Source organism: Pseudorca crassidens, chromosome 7, assembly GCF_039906515.1.
Source record: "Pseudorca crassidens isolate mPseCra1 chromosome 7, mPseCra1.hap1, whole genome shotgun sequence".
Taxonomy (NCBI): Eukaryota; Metazoa; Chordata; class Mammalia; order Artiodactyla; family Delphinidae; genus Pseudorca; species Pseudorca crassidens.
The window spans coordinates 57,101,244-57,128,010 of record NC_090302.1 but is presented as its reverse complement, the minus strand read 5'-3'; the positions used below and the strand labels follow the sequence as shown (position 1 = coordinate 57,128,010).

The 26,767-nt window shown below is 37.7% G+C and overlaps 1 protein-coding gene across 2 annotated transcripts in view; it reads right to left on the bottom strand.

The window, feature by feature from the left end:
• The window catches only part of KDM4C (lysine demethylase 4C), a 412,581-nt gene that overhangs the window by 150,864 nt on the left and 234,950 nt on the right, over positions 1–26,767 (bottom strand). For both annotated transcript variants that reach the window (XM_067744341.1, XM_067744340.1), the window contains exons 13-15: positions 17,874–18,055; positions 15,984–16,197; positions 13,989–14,065 (exon numbers count right to left, since the gene is read on the bottom strand). In XM_067744341.1, coding sequence (XP_067600442.1) covers positions 13,989–14,065; positions 15,984–16,197; positions 17,874–18,055 — 473 coding nt within the window. The remainder of the gene's footprint in view (positions 1–13,988; positions 14,066–15,983; positions 16,198–17,873; positions 18,056–26,767) is intronic.

The following is a 26,767-nucleotide window of genomic DNA, read 5'->3' as shown; positions in this document are numbered from 1 at the left end:
TGACTTCTTAATATAACATTTAAAAAACAAAAGACATGTAGACATTAATAAAGTTTGACTACATCAAAATTTTTTAATTCTAAAGGATAAAATACTATATAAATTAATATAAAATAAGATTAAAAATTTACAATAAAAAACAAAGATTGTTATCCAAAAAATAATTTTTAAAAAGCCACACTTTTGAAAAATAGGCAGAAGATTCAAAGACTCTTCATTGCCAATAAATACATGAAAGATACATAATTTCAAGAATAAAGAAAATGAAATAATGAGTGTTAACTTCAGATTTTTAAATCAGAATATCTATAGTCTGGGGGTATGTGAGTTGTTATGATGGCTGTGGAGAGGAATTCAGCATTATCAATCAAAATTTTAAATGTACATAAATTACAACAAGCAATTCACCTTCTTAGAATCTATCTTAGCTAAACATTTACATCTATGCAGAAGTAGGAATATACAATGACTATCATTTCATTTCTGTTCATAATAGAGAAAACAGTTACCTCTGGGAGGAACTGGAATTGTCAGTTACTTATTTTATTTGTAATGTCTGAATTTTTAAATTAGATTCAGGTTTGAAATTTAAAATAGTGATGAAAAAGATATGGTAAATCCAAAAATTACTGAATTACTAAGAATTACACAATGAAATATTAAGTGAAAACACTAAGGCATGTTTGAATAATCTGTGACACCATCTGGGTCTCCCAAGAACAAAATATAGCATTAGTTTATGCACAGAAAAGATCTGAAAGGCTGATTAACTAAACAGTATGAGTAGTTTTCTGTAAAGAAAAATGAGATTTGAGAATCTGAGAATGTTGGGAATGGGAGACCTTCCTAACAATACTTATTACTCTTACATTAAAAAAAGAAAACTCACAGACACACAAAGAAATTAAACCTTCTTCCATCTGTACCATTTTTATAGGTTCCACATATATGCGTTAATATACGATATTTGTTTTTCTCTTTCTGACTTACTTCACTCTGTATGACAGTCTCTGTATGACACAAAGAGAAAAACAAATATCGTATATTAACACATATATGTGGAACCTAGAAAAATGGTTAGGATGAACCGGTTTGCAGGGCAGAAACAGAGACACAGATATAGAGAACAAACGTATGGACACCAAGGGGGGAAAGTGGCGTGGCAGGGGGGGGATGAATTGGGAGATTGGGATTGACATATATACACTAATATGTATAAAATGGATGACTAATTAGAACCTGCTGTATTAAAAAATAAATAAAATAAAATTCAAAAAAAACCTTCTTCCATCAAATATGTGTAATTTAAAATTAATGTAATCATGGAGGTTTATCTTTTTTTCCTAAATTTTTTTTACTTAAATGAAAATTTTAAATGGGCATCTGTGATTTCTACTAGTCTTTCAGCGTATGGAAACTTCTTTCCAACCTAACCTGAGGAGATACCAAAATTGTTCAGCCTTGCAGAACAAAACAAATAAATAAAATTCCACAGTGAACACTCATTGCCAGGCTTTTTCTACCTTATGTTTATGAGCATGCCTCTTCTAGAAACAATAACACCCAGTGTAAGATGACTCACTATTATACAGATTTAGATATATTGCTAGTCAACTAATGTTTCCTAAAACAAAACAAAAAAATGCTGAAACGCCTGTTACAAAATGACTACTCTATGAGCAGCTGTTATTCCTGGCTCCCAAGGACAGCATCTAAAGAGCCATTCTATTGTGTAACCCACCCCCAGGCCAGCTAAAAGCTGAATGGAAAAGTATAAATTGAGATATTCTGGACATTGTACCTTTCCTACTTAGGTCCCTTTCCCTCACCTAATACCATTCACAAAATCCCCTTTTAATAATACCAAGTTACTTTTAAAATTTGGTTTCATTAAAAGTCTCCGCTGAGATGAACAGCTAGTATACCAATTTACAACACAATGATTTCTTTACAGCTCAGTTATTAAACTGAAAAAGAGTGTTTATAATCAAAGTGCTGACACAACGTTAACAACAATGGTGAGAAAGGCATTGTTAGAATATGGCTATCACAGTTGTTTGTTATTTGTCCTAGAGGGAAATCATGTTCCAATGGCTCTTCTATAAAACATCAATTAAAGAAATGTCAATACCAACATTCTCAAGCTGCCTTGTAAGGAGCTCTCATTTTAGCTGACATATCCATAAATGACACTAAAGCCAATTTTCAGTGCTATAGAAAAATTACAAGATTGAAGTACCTCCCCACAGCCTTATTTATCTGACGTGTTCATTACAGAAATGCAAAACCATAAAATAGGGCTGTCTGAGCTGGGAAAACAAAGACTAATTAATCACATTAATGGAAAACTAGCTTACAAAGTGCTGATCAACAAAACACGGAAGAACAATTTCTGGAGATGGGGCTCAGTTATCAGGGTTGAAGAGAGGATGGAATCTCATGTTAGGATGGGGCTGACAAGAATTCTGAGTGATTAGGAAATTGAATGACAAGTTTCCTACAGTAATCCTCTGAATGGAAATTTCACAGGGTCCAATAAATTTTATACCAGCAAGTGAGTTCCCTAATTTAGATGCTCACACCTAATTTGTGTTATAAGTGAAAATATATATTCATTCAACAGATATTGGTGAATCACCAATATTGTGTCCTAGGCACTGGGCAACAGCAATGAATGACAAAGACACACTCTGGCTAGGAGAGAAGACAAACTAAATCAGTAGATTATTTAAGGTAAAGGATGTTAAGCACTTGAGAGTGGGCCATGGAGTTCTCTAGGGAAAGGTGATGGCAGCAGATCCTGGCCTTTTCTAATAGGAAAGGTTATCAGAAAGTAAGAGAAAGAATATCTGGTAAGGTTTCATAAGCCATGAAAAAAAAGTCGATGGCCTGAAGCCACTGTAAGGTTTGAATGCACCAAGGACATATAACCTGATTTATATTTTAATCAGACCATCCCAATTGCTGTGTTGACAGACAACAAAGGTTCAAGGGTGAAGAGAAGTTAGCAGGTTACTACCATATCCAGGAAAGAGGTAATGAGCAGATTAGTCTGGATTATGTCAGCCGAGGTGACTAAGAAGTGGACAGGATACTAGATTCATTTTAAAACTAGACAAGACAGGATCTGCTGTCAGACAGATATGAGGTATGAGAAAAAGAAAGCATCAAATCTAACTCTAAAGTTCTTGGCCTCAGCAACTGGAAGGCCTGGAGATACGGAAGCCTGCAGAATATCTAGAATTCAGTTCAGGACAGGGTGAATTTGAGCTATTGGACATGCTAGAGGAGATGCTATCATAAAGTTGGCCACAAGGGTGAGACTGAGCTGGACCAGAAATGCCCAAGCCATCAATGCCTAGATGCTGTTTACAACCATTAAAGCTATGAGATGGGATGAGGTTACCAAATGGGTTAGTGTAGAAAAGAGGCCCACATTTTGAACTCTGGGGAGTGAGAGGAGAAGCAGGAGAGTGCAGGATCCTGGAAGCCAAGTGAGGACTGCTTCAAACAGGAGACAGTGATCAACAGAAGTTTCTAAGAAAAAGTGGGGCAAAGCCTATGACTGGAATAAATTTAAGAGAGAAGTGGGGGAGAAGGGTCGGAGAGAGTGAATAAAGATAAGCCTTTTCAGGAATTTTACTACATATATAGGGGCGTGGAGAAATAGAGTGGGAGCTAGTGGGAAGAAAGATCAGGAGAGGGTTTTTTGGTTTACTTGAAGATGGAAAAAATAACAGTGTGTGGATGATAATGAGAATCATCTGGAGAAGGGATGTGGGCGAGAAAGGGATGAATTACTGTTACTATGATCCTGTGTATAAGAGAGCGGATGGCCTTAGGAGAAGAGATATTATAGATATGAAGCAGGTAGAAACATTAAGATCTCTATTGGTGTCTTCCCATTTCTCCATGAATATGAAGACACTTCATGAGGTGAGGGTGAGGATGGAGAAGATGGGGAAGCTTGAGGAGAAAGAAGATATGAAACAGTCAATCAGGAGAGTAGTAGAGTGAATGAGTGATGGGAATGCAACATGAATTACCCACACCGTTGAGGACCAACCTCCAGTTACAAACTGAAAGCAAGAGCAATCTGCATATGGGGTGTTTCTCCACAGCCATACTCAGCTACAGAGGTGCAGGTACAGAGTAGATAGATAGTTGGATTTACCAGGGTTGAGTTATACCAAGGAAGAGTAACAAAGTCAGAGAGTGGCAAGGGAGCTATGTGCAAGGAAATACAGCAGCTTAAACAGAAGTAAGGACATGAGGGGAGGGAGAGACTGAAAAGTTGGGAGCATTACTGAATCATACATCACAGTGAGGTGAAAGGATTGCTGGAGTCCCAGAACCAGAGGGTGTGGGCTAGACAGACAGAAGGTAGTCAGAGAAAGAGATGCCTGAAAATGAAAGATGGCACTGAAAATACAACATACCTAGTGGAACGCCGAATGGTTAAGAGTGAAAACTAATTACCCTTTCAAAAGGCTGTCTTTCTACTGTACACCCTTTAGTTCTCTGTTACTGCAACAACAAATTACCTCAAATACAGTGGCTTAAAACAACATAAGTATGTACAGTTCAGTAGATCAGAATTCCAAAATGGGTCTCACTGGGCTAAAATCAAGGTGTCAGCAGGTCACTCTCTTCTGGAGGCTCTCAGGGAGAATCTATTTCTTTGCCCTCTGCAGCTTTTAGGGGAGCCCACGTGCCTTGGTCCTAGGCCCTCCTCCTCCATCTTCAAAGCCAGCAACAGCAGGCCACGCACTTCTCACATCACATTACTCTGACCTTTTCTGCCCCCCTCTTCCTCATTTAAGGACCCTTCTGATTGCACTGAATGCACCCAGGTAAACAGAATAATATCCCTATTTGTAAAGCCAGCTGATCAGCAACCTTAATGCTATCTGCTACCATAATTCCCTTTTCATGCAACATAACATACAGGTTCCAGGGTTTAGGATGTAGACATGCCGGCGGCAGGGAGGGGGGGGAGATGTTCTCACTACATTTTAACGATTTAAATACTATCATGCAGCCATATGTATGAAAGGACGATAACAGAAGAGGAAATCATACTCTCTGTTTCAAATTACATCCCCCCAACCATTTATCTTTCTAATGTCATTCCTTACAGCAGTATAAAATTTACTTTGAGGTTTGCAGAGCACCTATCTGATAGCAAGCCAGGCATATGCTCGATAGCAAGGAGAAGCACCTCTATAATTTAAGACTGATCAGAGGTAATCTACATGGAACTTCACGGCATTTACATAATAGTATTTCCAGGATCCTAAGCAAAGTACTTGAAACTGAACATACATCTTACTTTGTTAAAACTGTACAACATTTGGCTTTCAAATAAAAACCCAGCTGGTTTATTCTTTCTTCCCAGCATGACCTTCGATAGCAAATAACAAAGTACATGACTTCTTCATCCTGCCACTGGACTAGTTTTTGCCGTTCGTGAGAAACGCCTGCATTGCACTTTTTTTTCCCCCTCCACGCTTCCTAGGGATCTCTTTCCTCATTGCTAAGGAGATGTGCCTTTTAGCCCAGTGACCTCCGGGCATGCACATCCTGGTGTGCAGTGCAGTATGCTATGCTCCCCATAATGTCAGTCATTATTCTTCCTGACTTTACTTGTGCTCTCTGGTTGAAGCACTTAAGATTAATGAGGCATTTGTTCTCAATCAAGAAGCTATTTATGAATATAGTTCCACTTACAAAAAGCTATGTAGATTTCTCTTTCTCTCTCTCCATTACCAAAGTGGGGTAGGGAGGGATTGCGTCTTTTGAGCAAAAGGGAGAAGAATGAACAGAAAAAAAAAAAAGATTTGTGACTTTTTTAGCCTGTAAGCAGTTCCCTAACATAAAGGCCTCCACATCATAGCTATGCTGTCAGGATAACTGATATCCTCAAATGCGCTGTTCTGTTTGCTCAAAGTAAAATAATTATTACCACCTTGGCCTTTGTGAGCCAAGGTTTAAGTCTGCAGCTGTTCAGGAAAATCTGCCTCCTCAGGAGGGAAAAGGTAATTCTGAACTCAAATGCGTCACCTCAAATGGGAAAGTGTGGTTTGGCTAGCGGCTTCCAGGGACACCTCACTGGAGAGGAGAATTGGCACAAGCAACCACTTGGCTACACACAGCCATGGCATTCAACAAGAATACAGCCTTTCTTTTTCTACTAGTTTTACTGTGTCTGAGGATCAAAGTCAGCCTTTCAGACTGACAGCCTCTCACCACCTGGTCTTGACAGTATCCCATGGAATAAAAAAAAAAAAAAAAAAAAGAAACACAGCATAAACCACATCACAGGGAGCAGGCGTGCCACCACGACCGCTCAAGGCCACAGCCAATCAGATCTAAACATCAATGGCTCTGATCTACAAAGCCAATTCAGAGCTCCTTGTTAAAGAAAAATGCCAACTCGGTTGTCAATTGGGAAACTAGATTCAGGGGATTATCCAGCTCTGGGAAAAGGTCCTCCAGGCAGAAACTAGAGTCAATATGAAAGAGTAAGGACACTGCTCTACTCAACCACCCAATAACACTAATCATTCCATATTACACTATTAGTGCTGACTTTATTTTCAATGTAAACAAACAAAAATCATTCAGATACATTGCTCAGAATTAGGCCGGTTGTTCAGCCTTCTTTCCACTCTAAAAACAAGTAACTGAGAAGAGTAAAAAAAAAAAAAAAAAGAGTGTAGGCCTGAGAGTGAGAGGCCTGAGTACTGCCATGAATCTGGGCTCTCTTACCATATAGAGGGGTGATCCTGGACAAAGAAGTTACTCTCTCAAACCCCTGGCTCAGTATCTGTAAAATGAAATTTCTGAGATAGATGAAGAATTCTTTAGTCTTTGCCAGTACTAAATTTTATGGAAGCTAGAAAAATTCTATCCTTGCTACTTATATTGGTTTATATTTAAATCAGCAGTTATTCTGAATCTGTAGGTCAAACATTTTAAAATGAAACTATTACTTTTTTTAAAACACAAGACTTCCAAGAGCCAAATGACTGGCAATTCTAACATCTATGATCAGTACCCCTATTTTTATTTGAGGAGTTGCAGAGGAGATATAATGGTTGTATTATGCGATAAGGGTGACATAATCCTTAGCCACATACATTTTCTTTAATTATCTCTTCCCTAAGAGAATTCCCATGTCAGAGAGAAAGAAGAGAAAGCACTGCCTTCAGATTTAACAGAGTGCAGTTAGGGTTGCTTCGTATCAGTTACGCCCCTATCTATAGGACCAGCCTCAATGCAAAGTAGGAGTCAGACTCTACCTATTAGACCACCTTCCTCCATTATTAGCCAGAGTACATAGAGTTATAGGGACTGGGACCTCATCATTCCCAAAGATGAGTTACCAACTTTCCAAGAAGTTGATCATTTTTACCTGAGCCTTAAGGGTAGGGAGTTAAGACTAAGGTATATGGGCTTCCCTGGTGGCGCAGTGGTTAAGAATCTGCCTGCCAATGCAGGGGACATGGGTTCGAGTCCTGGTCCGGGAAGATCCCACATGCCGCAGAGCAACTGAGCCCGTTTGCCACAACTACTGAGCTTACGCTCTAGAGCCCGCGAGCCACAACTACTGAGGCCGTGAGCCACAACTACTGAGCCCGAGTGCCACAACTACTGAAGCCCGCACGCCTAGAGCCCGTGCTCCCCAACAAGAGAAGCCACCGCAATGAGAAGCCTGCACATCACAACGAAGAGAAGGCCCCATTCGCTTCAACTAGAGAAACCCCATGCGTACAACTAAGACCCAATACAGCCAAAGATAAATAAAAATAAAATAAATTAATTAAAAAAAAATAAAGACTAAGGTATATTCCAAAGATTAAGAGTTCAGATAAATGTGTTCCAACAAATGACACAGATTCTTTAGCTCATAAGCTTTAGCAACACTGTGGGGTTGGGTTTTTTAAAGACCAATACCTCAGGTACTTCCAGATTTTAACTTTGTGATTATGATTCATGCAGAGAAAACACTTCACTTTCTTTCAAAAGCCAAAAAATAGCTATGTGCAGCCTTGGAAGGCATGAATGGCAACCACTACTCAATCTATAGATGCCACTTATTTATAATCAAGCAACAAAAATAAATAAACAAACAGCACCAAAATGTTTATTTTTAATCACTGCAATTGCTTATTCCACTCTTTGTAAGAGGAAAGAAGATGCTAATTCCAAATGATTATCAAGGTATAGCCTGTGCTCATATCTGTTAGTCCATTTAAAAAAAAAACAAATAAGCAAAATAAAGACAGTGAATAGATAGGTGGCCAAGGTGAAAACCTATTTCATGTTTGGGTTTTGATTTCTTAAAACCATTTTGAAAAAACAAAACAAAACAGAATGCTATGTTTGTTATACATATATAGTACAACTTTATTATTCTACAGAGTATAATAAATGCTCTTCAATAGATAATAAATGTGTGCAATTACCTAGTTCATGTATTTCATTATACAGAACGAAAATTCTAACCTTTAAGATGTTTTATTTTAATTTTCCATTTCAAAATCTACCTTTTCATAGCACGGCAATATCCACCCAACAATATAATATACAACTGTGTATTTTACTGTATTACTTTGCAACGAAAATATTTAAACAAATTCTCCTAAATTAAGAGCAAAGGGATATATTGAAATAAAAAGAAATCCCGAGGATGATGTGCATTGCCACAGATTCCTGAACATCAGATAGATAAAGTTATAGTAAGGCCTTTAAAGTCACTTTTTAAAAAACAATGAAAGTTTCCTGGAACACATAAAATCTACACTGATCCAGCCAATAATTACCAATGTCACTTCCAATTCCTATACTTTTCTGTTACTCATCACCTCTGACCAGGTTAAGAAATACAGGAATAAAGTTAGATTTCTTGAAGTTGCCCAATTCTTAAGGAAAACTAATTAAGGCAAAATGGAAATAAAAAACAACACAGAATCAAGGGATTTTAGGGTGAGAAGAGGCCTTAGATATACATCTCTAGTCGAACCTTCTCACTACGTTGCTTTTAAATCTTCCTGTAATTAAGATTTTAGATTATAGGTATGTGAGCTACTGTGTCTACCCCTCCCTTCCCCTCAAGAATTACATATGGTGATTAAAAAAGCTCCCTAGTAAGGCATAGCACAAATGATACTTTACCTGGACTTTTTCACACTGACAATGAAAACCTACAGCACAGGCTTAACGCTACCCTGGACAGAAGACTGGCAACTCAAGATTTGCCAGAGTCATAAATCTGAGTATGACGTGACTTCCCATATGTTAAATTACCAATCTTCCCATGAAGTTTTCACTCCCATTTTGGCACTAAAACAAAACCTCACAGTGACCCCCACCGCAAAAGAAACATCCAGATTTCCTGCAAAGAAACAACCACCAAAAAGCTACATTATTCCTAAATTTTAAAAAGAGAAAATCTTACCCATATTCCTCTTTAACCTCTTAACCTGCTTATATTTTATTCTTTAGAATTCCATTTATAAATTCTTTAGAAGATAGTATAGAAAATCCTCCTGTGATTTATTAGCATATTACCTCTTAATACTCCACAGAGTATTCAGCACATAGATTATTATTTTTTACAATAAAAGTATTTAGGTTACCAGTTCATTTCCAGACATTTAACTAACATCCTCCTTCACAATTAGAAGTGAAGCCCTAAAGTAAGTTCAGGAATTTTACAGAAATACTCAGACTCAAAAACAATTTTTCAAAATAGGGATAAAAAAGAAAATGGTAGGGAAAAAAAACCTGAACGAAAGCAATACAAATTCTGTATTTTTACAGTGAGAATATTACATTATATTTTTAATTAGCAGTAACTTGTAGTCATTATAAAATGGAAATCCATAAACAGATTAGACACAAAACTCTAGTAATTTAGGTCAAAAGTGATTAGATTCAAATTAAGACTCAAAATAGCAAGAAATACATTCTAGAATCAGAGTAATGACATTCAACACCTAAAAACAGAACTTGGTAATGTTTGGAATGCACTCTAAAGTGATACTATAATGAAGGAGTAAAAATGGCTCCAAAATGAATTACATAATCACAAGAGGGTTGGAAACAAACAGAGTTCAAAATAAAATACTCTAATAAACGCAAACATAGCTTTCATACAGATCTATTTATCTGAGCAGTACTGAAATGGGAAAACAGGCACAAAGCAATGATATTTAATTAGAACTATGAGATATACAACCTGAATGTCAGGAGAGACAGGTATGTGGGGAATTATTTCACTGTTTCATTTCACTTCATTTGAATGTGAGCAGGGAGCTAGGATTCTAGAATCCAAGTTAGGGTGTTATTCAAACTTTGTAACTAATCTCTCCCTCTAACACATGCAGGTAAAGCTGCAATACAGCTTGATGTTTCTTATTTTAGATGACATAAGTGGCTAAAGTAAAGAAATAATAGCAAAATGAAACAGAGTGAGGACTAAACCAAAACTGGAAATGGTGAGAGCACTGAAGGTCACAGACCAAGGTCACAGATAAAGGCTCTGCAAGTTCAGAAATGATCCAACACTATACCAGGTGTTAGGGGTGTTATAGAGAAAAACGAGACAAAGTTCTGGCCTCCAGTTACTTAAAAACTAGCAGGGCAGTTTGGTCCGGAGCAAATTCCACGCTTTACAATTGGTAAATAAAAAGACAGCTGGTCTGTGAACATTGATTCCAGCCTTATGTACATTCTCACCCACCAAGCCCAAGTTGAAGCTGACAGAATCTTCTAATGTATGAACTTATTTACTTAGTTATGGTCTGGGACTGGATGAAACAATCACTGACATGCCTTTGCTTCCAAAATTTAAATAATTGATACTTATCTCTATGCTATAGTGTTCTTTTTTTCCCAGCTTTATTGAAATATAATTGACATATTGTATAAGTTTAAGTTCTACAATGTGATGATTTGCTATTTCTATATATTGAGAAATAATTACCACAATAAGGTTCATTAACACTTCCATTACCTCACATAATTATCTTTTGTGATTAAATCATTTACGATCTACTCTGCTCTCTGTGGTGAGAGCATTTAAGATCTACTCTGTTGGCAACTTTCAAGTATCTAATAAAGCATTGTTAACTACAGTCACCATGCTATATACTAGATCCTCATAACGTATTCATCTTGTAATTGAAGTTTGTACCCTTTGACCACCTTCACCCATTTCACCCACACACCCCGCCCCTGCCAATCACCAATCTATGCTCTGTATCTATGAGTTCAGGGTTTTTTTAGATTCCAATAGAAGTAAGAGCATACAGTATTTGCCTTTCCCTGACTTATTTCACTAAGCATAACGCCCTCCAGGTTCATCCATGTTATCACAAATGGCAGGATTTCTTTCCTTTTTTATGGCTGAATAATATTCATTGTACGTGTATGTGTATCTACACACACAAACACACACAACCTTTTTTTAATCCATTCACCCATCAACAGACACTCTTTTTAAGAAGAATCTTTAAAAAATAGAACTACCACAAACAATTCTCACACATACCTTATGAAAATGAATACAAGGTGTTTCAGGCTACCCTTTTCTTACCCTCAAGATACTCAAAGCACTAATCATAAAAGGAAACAGAATTAACTGAAACAATCACATTTGTTGTATAAATACATATCCCAAGCAAAATATGCTCTTGGAGTGTTTTGTGTTCATGATGAATAAGCCTTACCTTCACAAACCATGTTTAAAAAGAAAATCCCAGGAAATAATTAGTAATTAGAATTAGTAAAATAAAAGCCAGCAATGAAATAGCGTTTGACCTCAGCTGCTTCGTTAGATTTCCATTAGCTTTTTTAGAGCTTCTATTTATCAATAAAAGGAGGTCTAGGACTCCTCTGGAACCTAAAACTAACAGTGTGAGACTGATTCCTAAGAAAGCAAGTTCTAAGTGTACTTTCAAAATGCAATCATTTCAGCCACAAAATCCAAAGAATCATACTTAAGTACTTAGTAAAAAATTAATATTGCAACACTCAATGCCACACTAAATAAGGGTGTTAAAGCCAAAATATCAATATTATCAGTTACTTCTCGGCAACGATTAAAATAAAATTCAGTTATTTCTCAGGAGAAAAATTTAGAAATAGAGCTTCATGGACAAAGTTCACTCAAAACGAATAAACTGAAAAAACAATAGGCTCACTGAGAATTCAGATAATTTCCAATTAGAACTAAGAAATTATGTAGGTCTAAAAAAATCAATGCAAAGCTGTATTTAAGAGCTCCCATTTTTATTGCAAATTAAAAGAGATTTACATGGTATCAATATTAAAATACAAAAGGCACACGGTATTTTCTGAGGGTGCGGAGGGGTTAAGGTTAATAGAAAGATGCTTCAGATCAGTTGCAGAGACTGATTAAGTATTTCCTTCTGTAGACATGCTAAAGGAAAATGACATAATTGATCAGAAGCTGCCTTAGAATCAGGGTGGCTGGCCTAGACCTGGCCCTGGCTCTGCCATGCAAAGGACAGTAGTACCTTGGGTAACAGGACTGCTCGGTGTGTGAGCACAGGAGCCAAGCAGTAACTGTGGATGGAACAGAGAACTCTTCATGCCTTGGTGAACTGGATTAGAATATCTCTAAATTCTGAATCTATACTTCAGGGTGAATGAGGGGATATCATGAGTAAAACTGACTCTACAAGGCTTTACTTTGGCTCATATAATATGACTAGAACCAGCTTGATAAATAAGAGCTGAATATATTTATTATAGCAGGACTTCATGGCTGTTTTAAAGATGCTGTACATTTATACAGTTTTTGTTAACATAATGAACACACCAAAGGAAATACCAAAATGTTATCTGGGCCCACTAATGAAAAGAATTCTTAAGTTGGAGATGTTACCTCTAATATGAAATCAGATTATTTGGACTATAAAGAGTGTCCATATTTTGCCCCATTTTCCCCTCACTACCCAGAGTGAATGCCAGCTATAAAAATCATACAGAAAGACATTCTCACAGATGCCTTTAATTTATAGTCACCATATGTCTATTTCAACACTGAGAGCTAAACATACATAATCATGACATAAATTTTCCTCATGTAAAGCATTGTCCTTCAGGTTTGTAACTTTGGTTGCAAGGAAATTTACTTCATTAACATTAGAGATCATTAAGGAATAAAGCAAATGCTACGATTATAATCCAAATCAAGCTGAGCATCTGCTCTGAGATCAAGAGTGAGGGATACAGTCTTGAGATCTGATCGGTCTTCACTTTCAAACATGTTCTGATACCTCTTGAAAGAGAATTTTTAAGAAAAGTTAAGGTAGCACATAATCAAATGGCAAAATGGGTGACATGGTGGATTAACAGAATGGAACGTAATGCTTGGATGTAAGCTAAAGTTTCAACAGGGTCTTCAGGAAAAACAGTTTAGGTGAAGAGAAATCTGTGTTCTCCAAGTGGGGAACCATTTGTGGTTGAAGTTTCTATCTCAAGTTCACAGCAATGCCTAGCACAGAACACTCTAAAATTTTCTAAAGTATGAATGTACGAATGAATAAGCGGGGAAGATCTCACGCTAGTGAAATAGTTGTGAATTAGCACAGCTTCCTGAGAGGTCACTGAAGATTCCCACCTTCACTGTTACTTAGAAGACTTATTTTCAAGAATTGCAAAATAGAGCCGGGCAAGAACATGAAGCAATACTTTGGACATGCTCTAATAAACCAGTAGTCTCCACAGGTTCCTGAGCAAACGGTGATGCCTAGAAATGTATTTAACATTTCCACAATGGATATAGAGCTACCAGGTAGGATGATTTGGAAAGAGAAGACAAGAAATACAGGTAACTGTGGAATGGCACACAAAAGCATTGTGTACTACCTTACCTGACCACTAGATTTAAATGGACCCACAGTGGATGGAGTGAGAAAAGGAGCTAAAAGATACTAAAATTAGCCACTTACTGCTGTCCATGCATTTCTTTTGCACCGGGCACATAGCCATCCATCACAGATCTCATGAGAAGGGATACCGTAACAACCTATAAAATAATAGTATGGACCCATTAATTAAAGTCTTTTGCATTTTGACAATATTACACATTTTAGCACTGAACAAATAAAATCGGAACAGCAGCCTACCATACCATTTTTGATTCTCACTGCTTAGAACAAAACATTAGCAAGGCTGGCTCAAAGATACTTTTGGTTCCCATGCCTCATAGCTAATAGGATTATCACTGCCAGAAAAAAATGAGAGTGTGCATCTTAATAGTTACCAGTGCTCACAACAGTTATTATAGAGAATACTGATGATAATACTTAATGTGTGATTAGAAAATTTCTAAATTGTCAATTCTAGTCCTTTACTCATGCAAAACATATTTCAAAATAAGTTGCAATTTATGAAGCAAAATTTGGGTAAGTTTTAAAATGACACAATAAATAAACTGTGACACAATATTTATGCACATAAAATCAGTGCATAAAATTAATGTAATGTAAAAGTACATTTCAAAAATTATGTTTAATTAGCTTTAATTTCAGTGATAGGAACAAAGGATGCACAATTCATAGTTAGTGATGAAGAGCTGTCTTCAATTCTATTTGTCCATTCAGTACATGCCTGACTCAAAATAACAATGTAAAGAGATAGCTGATGATATAAATATATGTAGCAATTATACGGTATCAACAAACATGTGTTACTCTGGTTTCCTGAAGAAAGAGTTTTAAAAGATTTAAATGAGTAAAATTTAAAGGAGTAATTTTTAATATCAAATTTCTATAACATTTGACATGGGAAGAGAAAATAACAGAAATGTAATTACCCAAAGAAAAGCCTATCATAGTTACCCAAGACCATAAAGTGTTTAGTTCAGGCACATGTTTATAAAATATTATGGCTAAATTGCATAGCTAGTGCATTCTGGAGTCAAGATTAAATCCAAACTTGTTTGTGAAATGGTGCACTGTCTCTCATATAAATATAATCACGTAGAGTGAATGTGTATATATATGTGTATGTGTGTTACAAACTGATAGAAGCAAATAAGAAGTTTTATATAATTACATTTCAAGCACATGATGTTCAAATTCCTTGGGGAAGATGAAAGTATCTAATAAATAAATGCTAGATAGCCAGGCAAGTTCAACCTTAACACAAGACTGGTATTACTCTGGGGTAAATATAGAAGGTAATACCTTTATTATAAATCATTCATACTACACTGACAGACTCACACCATACATACGAACGTTAACAGAACATTTGACTTGGTAAGAGTTGGAATATTAAAATGCTTTAAAATAGAATTGCAATGTTTAATAGATCCATTTTATACATTTTAGAGGATTTAAATGGCAGACCAATCTAAAAAAATGTATTTGCCACTTAACCCAATTATGTAAAAACACCAAATTGAGACAGGTGTGGAGCCTAACTTTCTCAGTCTTGGGGGAAAACAACCCTAAGCACTTTTTCCCCCCGGGAAGGCAATGAAGATCTCCCTACCCTTACAAAGAATAAAATTTTAACTCGATAATTAAATTTAACAATAATTCCCCAAATCACCAAAAGAATACTCATTTCTCTTTCAAAAGTAACAAAGGAAAACAGTCATGAATCAACATTAGAGATTAAAACTCAATTTTTACAAACTTTAAGTAAAATTCAAGCACGTGAAAGGAATCCCACAATGACCCCACATTTCGACCCCAAACAAACAAACAAACAGAACCAGAAAGATCTGTTCTCCACTGATACCACATAAAATTGGAGGAAAAAGGATGATTACACCTATTCATACTTTCTTAGAAGAAATGTGATAAAGAATGATCTAACCATTAATAATGCCAACAGTACAATGTGATAGATTTGGCAAGTTACAAAGGGGTGAGAAATAGAGACTATGTGAAGCACTGAAAAGCCAGCGATTAATGAGTGATAGACTCATTTACTTGCATGAACCCGTACGCGGCACTTTGCACAGGAAATCAGAAGACTTGTTCCATCCTCTTCCAGGAAGGCGTTAGGTGGAGAATATTCTATATTTTCCTCGCTATAAATAAAACACATCTCTGGAATGAGGGGCTTAGTCTTTCCTCCTGAAGTAACCACTTCATCTAATTTTGTCTCCCATCTAGAATCATTTTCTTCATTGCTGCTATCTGGCTGAAAAACAGAATATTTCCACGTGAGCAAAGAACATGGAAAAGAGCTCAGATCACTTGCTCTGGTCACTCAAATCCCCTAATAGCTGTTCATCCACTAACTTCCAGCTGCTGTACTTCCCCTTGTTCTCCCGGACCCACTATTAGCTCTTTATCAGTGCCGCTCCTCAGGCTCCCATCCAGAAGCTAAGCTGTAGGAATGAGAGGGTATTCTGTACATCTGCTGGTACAGAAATCGATGAGCTACTAAAACTACGTTCTTAAATACATAGTTCATGAAAAGCATCAATTCTTCTGATGAACGTTTTTTGCTTCTTTATTTGCACTAGGTTAACAGATCTGATTTCATTTACTGAAGAATCTTACCTGGTTACACCTGAAGGAGTATCTTCAAAGACCTCAGTTTTAATTTGTACAACAGTATTTAGAGAGTTTTTGAAGGCTTTTGACTCACCACAAAGTTTTAAAACAGCGAGACAGAAAGATCTAGCAAATGTCATTAAATAACAAAGGATAATGTTCAAAAAGAAATCGTCACCTCTCACCAAAATATACAACAAATATTCAGTGTTTATTTGAAACTAATTAATGAACTATCTTATTATCCCCAGAGACCCTATATTAATAAATTTCCCCAAATCTTATAATTTTAGTTGGAATTTTTTAATTATCGGGGAAATATACAGGCAGATTATGATACAGAAGCAAGAATCAATATAAAGGTAAGTTTTTCCAAGAAAATACAGAAAATTAGTGACTAAATGGGAAATAAAAATAAGGTTAATCACTCACCAGTGTCACATTCAAAGACAAGTGAATGAACTACTTCCTCTATTTACAAAGGTCTGAGAATGTGGCACATCACACATATTCATGCTCTGAAACGTCTAACCAGAATTACTAAATGTGGAACTCTAGGAATGATGTGATCTTGAGTAAAATATTTCTGACTCTATCAGTGAAAATATAACCCAGAACACAATGTTCACATCAACAGACTTTAAAATATATTGTATCTAAAAACGGATCTGGTAGTTTTACTCTTACCAGATTCTGAAAGATCATTTTGTCTGTGTTAGTGCTGGAGAATGTGGCCCTCTGTGACCTAAGATGCTATCAGCATAACATATACAAAATGACTTCTGAAAATAATATCATGAATGGCTGGCTGATGAGGGTGAACTGGACAATTCAGTTTGCATTGAGTCCTGCTGTGTCTTCCTGCATGTGTTCTTCCTGCTGTGTCTTCCTGCATGTGTTCCACATGGGAAGATGAAGAGAGATATTTTAAATGTGGGCCCAGAGCCGACATGTATATGATTGAGAGTAATATTTTCAAACATAGAGACTAGATCTAAGTTCTCCTTGTAAGCTTCTACTATTCATAAGCTTTAAGCTCTGTGTTTCTTGGTGAAAGGGGTAGAAAGAAAGGTTGGAATTGCCCCTTGACTGAAATAAACCAAGACATTTAAAAATGATAAAGCACTGTCACAGAAAAGTCTCTCAAGTGGCACTCAGGAATTCCATTTGCTGCTCTATGATAGCCATTAGCTACAGAAGTACTAATGTCTTCCTCTTCGTGTGCCTACTAACCCTACAGAGATTCACCTGTGTTTTCAGTCACACAAAGTGCTGCAGTGAAAGGAGACGTGGGCAGGGGCCCCTCCCGCTGGCTACCTTGTAGTAGGGCATGAGCAGAGCACAGATGGCACAGTGCGGCTCCATTCTGCCCATGGCTGCATTATACTCTTGCTCGGCCACAAAGTTTGGGGACTTCGTCTGCCAAAGGTGGACCAGAGGCTTTGCCCAAGACTCGGTTTCTTCCACTTCCTCCTCAATCGATGGAACCTCAGGCAACTCTTAAGAGAAAGGGTGTGAAAACACAGTGAGCAGGGGACTCAGGTTAAAACAATAACCCTGATTATAAAAGAAGCACACACTCCCAAGTACCTGTGATATTAATGTCAGACAGGAAACCTATTTTATCTTTCAAATATATTCCGAGAGGTGAAACAAAATCTTCATCGTCCGCATCATCACCGGAGATCCAACGCCCACACAGACCACCCTCCTTTCCACTCCTTCCCCATCCCTGCCAGGAATCACTGAACCGCTCTCTCCTCTCAACTCCACTCCTTCTGTGTTTCTTGTGCTACCATGATACCTCCCAGGGTAAAAGGGTTTATATGTGTGAGATTATCTTCCAGCTAGCAGTGGAATTTGCTAGCCACTACCTGTCTTACCGATATTTTTAGTTTTCTGACCTAACACTGTGCATGATTTAATAAAAATTTATTAATTATATTTCATTTAATTAACTTTTAGGTTCAAAATGCATGTAAATAACATTTACAGAGCACCTATCATGTGCCAAGCGATATACTGCCATTACATGGGTATAAAAGACAATCCCTACGTCAAATCTCATTTGTTCAATGTGATTTCCCAGAGGGTCAAATCTCTTAAGCATGTATATCTGTTAACATGAAAGAGGCATAGATCTATGCCACAAAAATGACATTTTACAAAAATTTATAGAAGGCCAGAAAAATACAGAAAGACATAACAGGTTAAGAGGAAAAATTCCTCACGCCCATAGCAGAGGACAGTATATCAAAGCGGGTGGCAGCAACCACAGCTACCTCTAGTACTTGATATCGATATAGCTGTGATACACTCTAAACTTCCTCACCAGCTGTCTCAGGGCTACAAATAAATACTGTAGAGCAATGTCCTCAAGACCCAGAAGGGGTATACCTATGAACTAATGTGCTCCTGTCCTTGCCTTGTTGACTTACCTGTTTTAGAAAAAGTCAAAGTGGATTTGCTCAAGTGGAAAATAGGAACAGCTAAATTAGGCTGAAAATAATTCAAAAGACATCAAATGCCAACTGAAGCACAAGGGAACGTTCCTGTTTCCATGGCGGTGCTGGTGGTGGTGATGGTATCGGCAGCGGCAGCAGCATTATCATTTACAGTGGAAAATGCTTAGCATTCAGTCAGAGGCGGTGTTTGAAACAAAGGTAAGAACCTTTGCCTACATTTGAAATAAAGTAATCTGACACTAAACGTTAACAGTTTCCACCTCAGTTTCCTTATAATACACAATAGAAGACTTACTGTGAAGACCAAAATTTGACAAATGAAAGATGGGAGTGAAAGTTAACCAGGAACTTGAAATACCAAAAAGTCTAATAGCTAATATCTCCAACATACATACTAAAAATGAGATCTAAACTGAAAAAAAAAAAACCTTGGGTTTGAATAACTTGGACTCTACTTATTGGCTCACAATGAATTTATCGTATCATTTGCTTTATTAAAAAAGATGGAAACTCACAAGGCGGATGATGCTTTTATTCCTTTAGATGGTCATAAGATAAGGTGATGAGTTCTCAAAATATTTTTAGGGATTAAGGAAATATTTAATTCCTAAAAGCCTAGTGAAAATGAACAAGAAGTACGGGAAAAGAACAATTCTTAACAATGGAGTCAGAGAGCAGAAAAGTGTGTGTGCCAAGCCCTCTGGCAGACTTGGTCTAAGACTTGATCTAGGACACACCTTGAACTTGTCCTCAGACTCAACACTGACCTGGTAGAGGACCCTGCTCTACAGCTGTCCTGCCCCCAAATGAGGTCACATTCTGGCCCAAAGAGCATTTGTCTTCTGTTTGGATGCTCTCCAGGCCAGAGTATGCAAAGCAGCATGGCAGGAACACTGTGCAGTCCCAAGTACAGGAACTGTCTGTCCAGAGACCTAGCTTTTTTTTTCCCCCCCCACCACACCACACGGCTTAACAGGATCTTAGTTCCCTGACCAGAGATTGAACTTGGGGCCACGGCAGTGAAAGCGCTGAGTCCTAACCACTGGACTGCGAGGGAACTCCCCCAAAGACCTAGCTTTAAATTCTAACTCTTTCCGTAAGATAGATTCTCATATGGTGATTATTCCTTTCTCACCTATTTCAGGTTTTTTTTTCCTTTTTAATATTAAAATGAAATAGTAAATGTAAAATTTCTTTTTAAATTCCAAAGTACTAAAATTCTTTGTAAATTCTGAAGTGATTATATAATGCACATGTTATTACGTAAAATCCATCCAATTATCTTATTTTCATATGATCTGTCTGTCAATTCCATGCTGAATTTTATGAGAGGGGAAAAAGAGACGGCATTTAATCATAAGTACATGATAATGATTATTCAGATTTTAACTTAGTTTTATTTTTATTTATTTATTTATTTGCGGTACGCGGGCCTCTCACTGTTGTGGCCTCTCCCATTGCGGAGCACAGGCTCTGGACGCGCAGGCTCAGCAGCCATGGCTCACGGGCCTAGCCGCTCCGCGGCATGTGGGATCTTCCTGGACCGCGGCACGAACCCATGTCCCCTGCATCGGCAGGCGGACTCTCAACCACTGCGCCACCAGGGAAGCCCTTAACTTAGTTTTAAAAGTCAGAAACATTGGCACATTCTTGACGGTAAGTATTTTGTCTTCCTGAAATTATCTCATCAAATTATTCACCCCTCCTCTATCTCCAAGAGCTCTTGCTTACCTTTGAACCATGGTATTGTTCAAGAATAGACTAACCTTAGCTATTGCCTTTCCCAGACTCATGATATTCATGTAAACTACAAGCCTTAAATATTCTGGGGGGCAAAGTACTTTCAGGATATCTACATACTCTCATCATCACACAATTCCAAATGAAAATCCTCCCTTTCAGCCTCTAAACACCTTTCCTGTTTCTGGTCTCTTTTTAGTGTACCTTCTTCATCCAGTTACTTTTGAAAAAAATACTTTCTATCTTCCAATATACGGAAGAGGGAAAATGTTTTTTGCATCGTAGCTTCTAAGTGTTTTGATCATTTGGCATCACTATGCCTAGGAATTTCCTCTCCTCCTCCTCTTCTTCAACTATAGTTAACTAATGAACCTCTAAAGGTACACTGTAATCTCGTTGGTATATATTTACTTCCCTATATGATGTATTTTGTAAGATGTCAGGCAATGAAAATAGACCACACTGTTTTAAAGATTTTTTAAATATCAAATTAGTTTTCACAACACCTTTACAAAAGAAGAGGGCAGGGGCAGATATTAAACATACAAGGAGGGAGGAGATATGGGGATATATGTATACATATAGCTGATTCACTTTGTTATACAGCAGAAACTAACACACCATTGTAAAGCAATTATACTCCAATAAAGATGTTAAAAAAATAGTTACCTATTATATAATATTAAGATATCAATAGTATCAGTAATAATTAACTAGTAATTGTTAACTAGTAATAGTTAACTAGTAATTGATTGATTGATTAATACTGTATTGTATATTTAAAAGTTGCTAACACAGTGGATCTTTTTCTCACCACAAGAAAAAAATTTGTAACTGTGTGGTGATGTGTGTTAACTAGACTAATTTTGGTGATCATTCCACAATATATACAAATATCAAATCAAAAAAAAAAACCATACAAGGACATGGACATTGTAAGCATTCAATGAATACCAATGTTTTTATTACTATAATTATCTCTTTTTTTAATATACCAGCACAGCAACATTCAGAAGCTCTGAGTCTCACCCCGAGTGCCACAGTTTGCTATAGAATCAAGAGAGAATGAGGCAAAGGAAAGGTCCCTTGGTGCAAATGCATCAAAGTTTGGGAAATCTGTGAAAATGTTACCAGCATAGAACTCCCTTCTTTCCCAACTGTATTCTCAACAAGAACAAAAGAAGAGCTAATAGTGTAACAGCAGTTCTCAAAGTAAGGTCTGTGTACTCTAGGAGACACACAACACAATTTCATGAGGTCTGTATGGTCAATTTCATAATAACATGAAGGAGCAACTATAATAAAAATTAATTTAAAAAATAAACTGAAAAAATAATAACACGAAGACGTTATTTGCCTGTGTCACACTGCTGACATCTGTAACGGTGAGACAAAAGCAATGAAGGGTAAAACTGTTGGTGCCTTAGCTTGAATCAAGGCAGTGGCACCACTGCAGTCGTTATATTCTTGACTATCTCAAATCTGCAGTTGGCGGTGGGGGGGTGTTCTCTTAACAATGCCTTGATGAAGCAAAAAAAAAAAAAAGTATCAATTTTATTAAATGTGCAATAAAATGGGATGTATGCATAAAGCACTTCTGCCGCACCCTGAAGTTCAATGGTTGTCTTGGGAAAAGCACATGTGCAATTAATTGAATCACATGTTGAATGAGCTGCCTTTTTCATGGAACACCATTTTTGAACGAATGACTAACAGACAAGCTATGGTTATTCAGACTTGGGTATCTGGCAGCAATGGAAGTGAACAAAGAAAGCTTTCATTTTAACAAAAAAACTACGGACAGTATTTGTTGACAATGATGAAATTCAAGCTTCTGAGTCAAAATTAGAACTTTGGAAAATTTGTATCCACTTTTGTGAGCTTGACAGCTTCCCAATAATTAAAGCTATTTCTAATGGAATTGATGGTGAAAATAACAAATGTAATTTTTTTATATTATATAAAAAGACCTGTATGACACAGATCTTTGTTTACCAATGCATGACGTTACAAAATCACGCATGCATGGGCATATAAGAGCCACTCAAAGTGCAAGACAGACCAATGAATTTTTAGCTTAATAGAGAACAAAAAGTTCACTGATGGGATTTCAGATTTCATGTTGCAACTAATCTTTAAAAAATCACCATTTGTCAAGTTTTATGGCTATTAAAATACTGCACCCCTTCTAACCATGTATCCCTAGTAAGCTGGACTTTCTTCAAATATACCTCAACCAGAACAACATGGTCCAACAGACTGAATGCAGAGCAGACATGAGAATCCAATTTTTATTAAACCCAATATTAAAGAGCTCTGCAAAAAATGTAAAACAACGCTGTTCTTCTCTTTATTTTTATGGTTTGGGAGAACTGTTATTTTCTTATAAAAATAAATGTAACTCTTTATGCATTTATTATTGTTACTTTAGATTTTTCCATTTTAACTTTCAGCAAATAAGTACAAAACAGAAACAGACTCAGACTTAGAGAACAAACTTACGGTTACGGGGGTGGGCGGGGGGGGGGAAGTGGGGCGGGGAGGGATAGACTGGGAGTTTGGGATTGACATGTACACACTGCTATATTTAAAATAAAATGCCTTTCCATAAAAAATTTTTTTTAATTAAAAAAATTTTTTTTTAAAAAGAACAAAAAATAATAATTGTTTTAATAATAGAAAACATGAATAAAGATGAGAGTAATTTGGGGTTTTTAACCTAGAAAATAAAACTAATTGATGAATTCAAGAAAAGAAATGTAACTGTTTATGCATTTATGATTGTTACTTTAAATGTTTCCCTGTTTTAACTTTCAGCAAGTAAGTACCATTAAGGTAAATCCACGGGAAGGAAAAGGGGGCAAAGGGGCAAGGGGGCAAATGGGGTGGGGAGAGAAGAGAAAGGAAGGGAAGGGAAGGGAAGGGAAGGGAAGGGAAGGGAAGGGAAGGGAAGGGAAGGGAAGGGAAGGGAAGGGAAGGGAAGGGAAGGGAAGGGAAGGGAAGGGATGGGAAGGGAAGGGAAGGGAAGGGAAGGGAAGGGAAGGGAAAGGAGTTCAAGAAAGGAAATGAAAAGAAAGGAGATGAAATGAAACCTCTTTGGGGTCCTCAAAATGATTATGAGCATAAGCAGTCCTGAGGAAAAGACTGAGAATCACTGACTATACATGTGCACTTTCACCCAAAAGTATTAGTATCACGAAGTCACTGTTGAACAACACAGCCCTAATAAAGCTGGTGTAGACTGTGTTCTCACAGTCAAGCAAGAATCTCATCAACTGTTTTCCTCAATCAACGAGTAATGCTTAAGCAAAAAGAAAACAAGTCAATACTGCAAGAAAGCCTTCTTTTCTCATTTCTTCAAGGTCTGCAAGGTTTGCCAGCTATAGCAGGGAAGAAAAAAAAAATTCTATGCCGACACTTAATTATCTTTTTTCTTGGTGGGCCTCTTATCGCATGGCAGAAATCTAGACTCCTGGACTGTTGTATTTACAGAAATACGAGAGGAGGTGTGTTTCCTTTGTTAAAGCGGCCTCCTATGAAGGACAGCCAGCCCCCTGACAAGCACTACTGTGGTGGGGGAATGGGGAAAACAGACATGACCCTGGATAAACGTACTGAAGTAAACCACTGAAAACACTGCTGTCATACCAGCAGCACCCTCAATGGCTGCTCTAAAATTTTCCAATCGCCACATCACTAAAAAACAATCAGTAGAACCTACCTGCCTACAAACCAAGCACCAAGCTCCTGGATCACGCACACAGTATCCCAGAATATTAAAAATATTCTTTCTGACTTACACCTAGGAAACCAAGCTTTTGCCTCCAACTCCGAATATTTCTGGCAGAAATAAAAGCTCTTGGAGAAAGGTAATAGAAATAGATATGCATATAGAATCCACTAAGAGTGCTCAAGAAGAAATAAAAGTTAAACCACAATATTTGATTTATACTTGTGACAGCTGGGTACTAAGAGGTCAACCACAACTTCTGCCTCTAAAATTACTTGCAGATAAAATCACAGTAAGTAGCCCCTCACAGGCAGCCTGCTTACAACTCCCCTCCATCCTTCCAATGTATTTTAAATATTTATTTATCTTCTTTATTTATTTCTTTATTTTTTTGGCTGCGTCGGGTCTTAGTTGCAGCATGCAGGATCTTTCGTTGTGGCGCTCGTCTCTTCGTTGCAGCGCTCGGGCTTCTCTCTATAGCTGTGGCGTGTGGGCTCCAGAGCATGTGGGCTCTGTAGTTTGCGGCACACAGGCTCTCTCACTGCAGCGCACGAGCTCAATAGCTGTGGCGCCCGGGCTTAGTTGCCCTGCGGCATGTGGGATCTTAGTTCCCTGATCAGGGATCGAACCTGCGTCCCCTGCATTGGAAGGCAGATTCTTTACTGCTGGACCACCAGGGAGGTCCCTCCAATGTATTTTAAATACTTCTCCAAAATGATCCTCCCAGCTTGCTATTTAAATCATACTCGCTATGATATTGTCACATAAAAAGAAACATTTATTTGGTCTTTTCCTGGTTTCTGGCACAGAACTTCTAAAACCCTTGGAATTTCCTGAATGATATGGGTGAGAGGAACATCATTGGTTAAAATATTAATATTTGGTCTTAGTCCCTAGTTCCCGACACAAGAGCTTCTAAGACCCTTGGAATCGCAGAACTGAAAAGTGTCTTTTGTCAGCTAATGAGATGACCGGTGGCTGGGGGCGCCTAGATAGCTTCAGGATTGGGGCTGGTCACCAGAAAGACCAAGGCATGAATACAAAGTCAATGCATGGGTAGAGGGTTAGCACTTCAGCCCCACCTCTGACGTCAGGGGAAGGGAGAGAGGTTGGAGACTGAGTCAATCGCCAAATAGACAGTGATTTAATCAATCGTGTAGCCACAATGGGGCCTCCACAAAACCCCTAAATGACAGGGTTCTGGGATCGAGAGGGTAATGTACCTGCAAAGGGCATGAAAGTTCTTCACACACCTATCCCCACCTCATACCTTGCCCTGTGCATCCCTTCTTTTTGGCTGTTCCTGAGTTATAAACCAGTAAATGTAAGAAGTGTTTTCCTGGCTTCCCTGAACCATTCTAGCAAATTATCAAACCTGAGGAGGGAACTGTAGGGAATCCCCAGACTTTATAGCCCAATGGTCAGGTGTAAGGACTTGAAATTGGCATCTGAAGTGGGGACAACTGGTGAGACTGGACTGAGTCCTTAACCTGCAGGGGCTGTGCTAACGCTGAGTCATTAGTGTCAGAAAGAAACTAAACTGTAGGACACCAGTTGGCGCCTGGGAAAAGTAAGCCACACCGTTGCTGTCCGAAGTACCCTCGCTTGTAGGACCCGCCCTCTCGTCACGACCATAAACAATGCTGTTTCTCAAAAGATCAGTCTCAAAGGGACAACTAGAAATGTGTCCTGTCCATACATCACTATAAAGTCTGCAAGTCAGCAGTACATCCCATGCTGACCCAGAGACTCCAGAGCAGCAACAAGTGTACTGCAGGGGAAAGAGTCAATCCTGCAGAGCATATGAAGAGAAGGAGGAGGAGGTCCCTAGAAAAGTGGGAGCTCAGGGAATTCAGAAAACTTTCTGGCTCTGAAAAGAAAGTCAGGCTTGCTGCCATTCACTTGAGAATCTTAAGATGTTTGGAGAACCTTCTTGAGACTTCTACTTATACTAATCTAGAGGCATACCCCATTGTTTAGAGAGCAACTTTCCCCTTCAATTAATAACACTTCCCACGGCGTGGTGGGGGCCTCACTAAGACGTGATCCCAGGGATTATTATAGATGTACACTGTTAACTTTAATGATTAAGGGTTTATTTTTTTACTTTCTACATAAACAATTTACACTGCTCGTCATATAAAAGCATATACAAGTTTTTAAAGAGGGCAACTAGTAAACAGTGAAACTAAAAAATAATACTTAAAAATATCCGTTTAAGTGATCACAAGATTAAATCTATAACAAACATTATACAGTTAAAGTAATAAATTAGG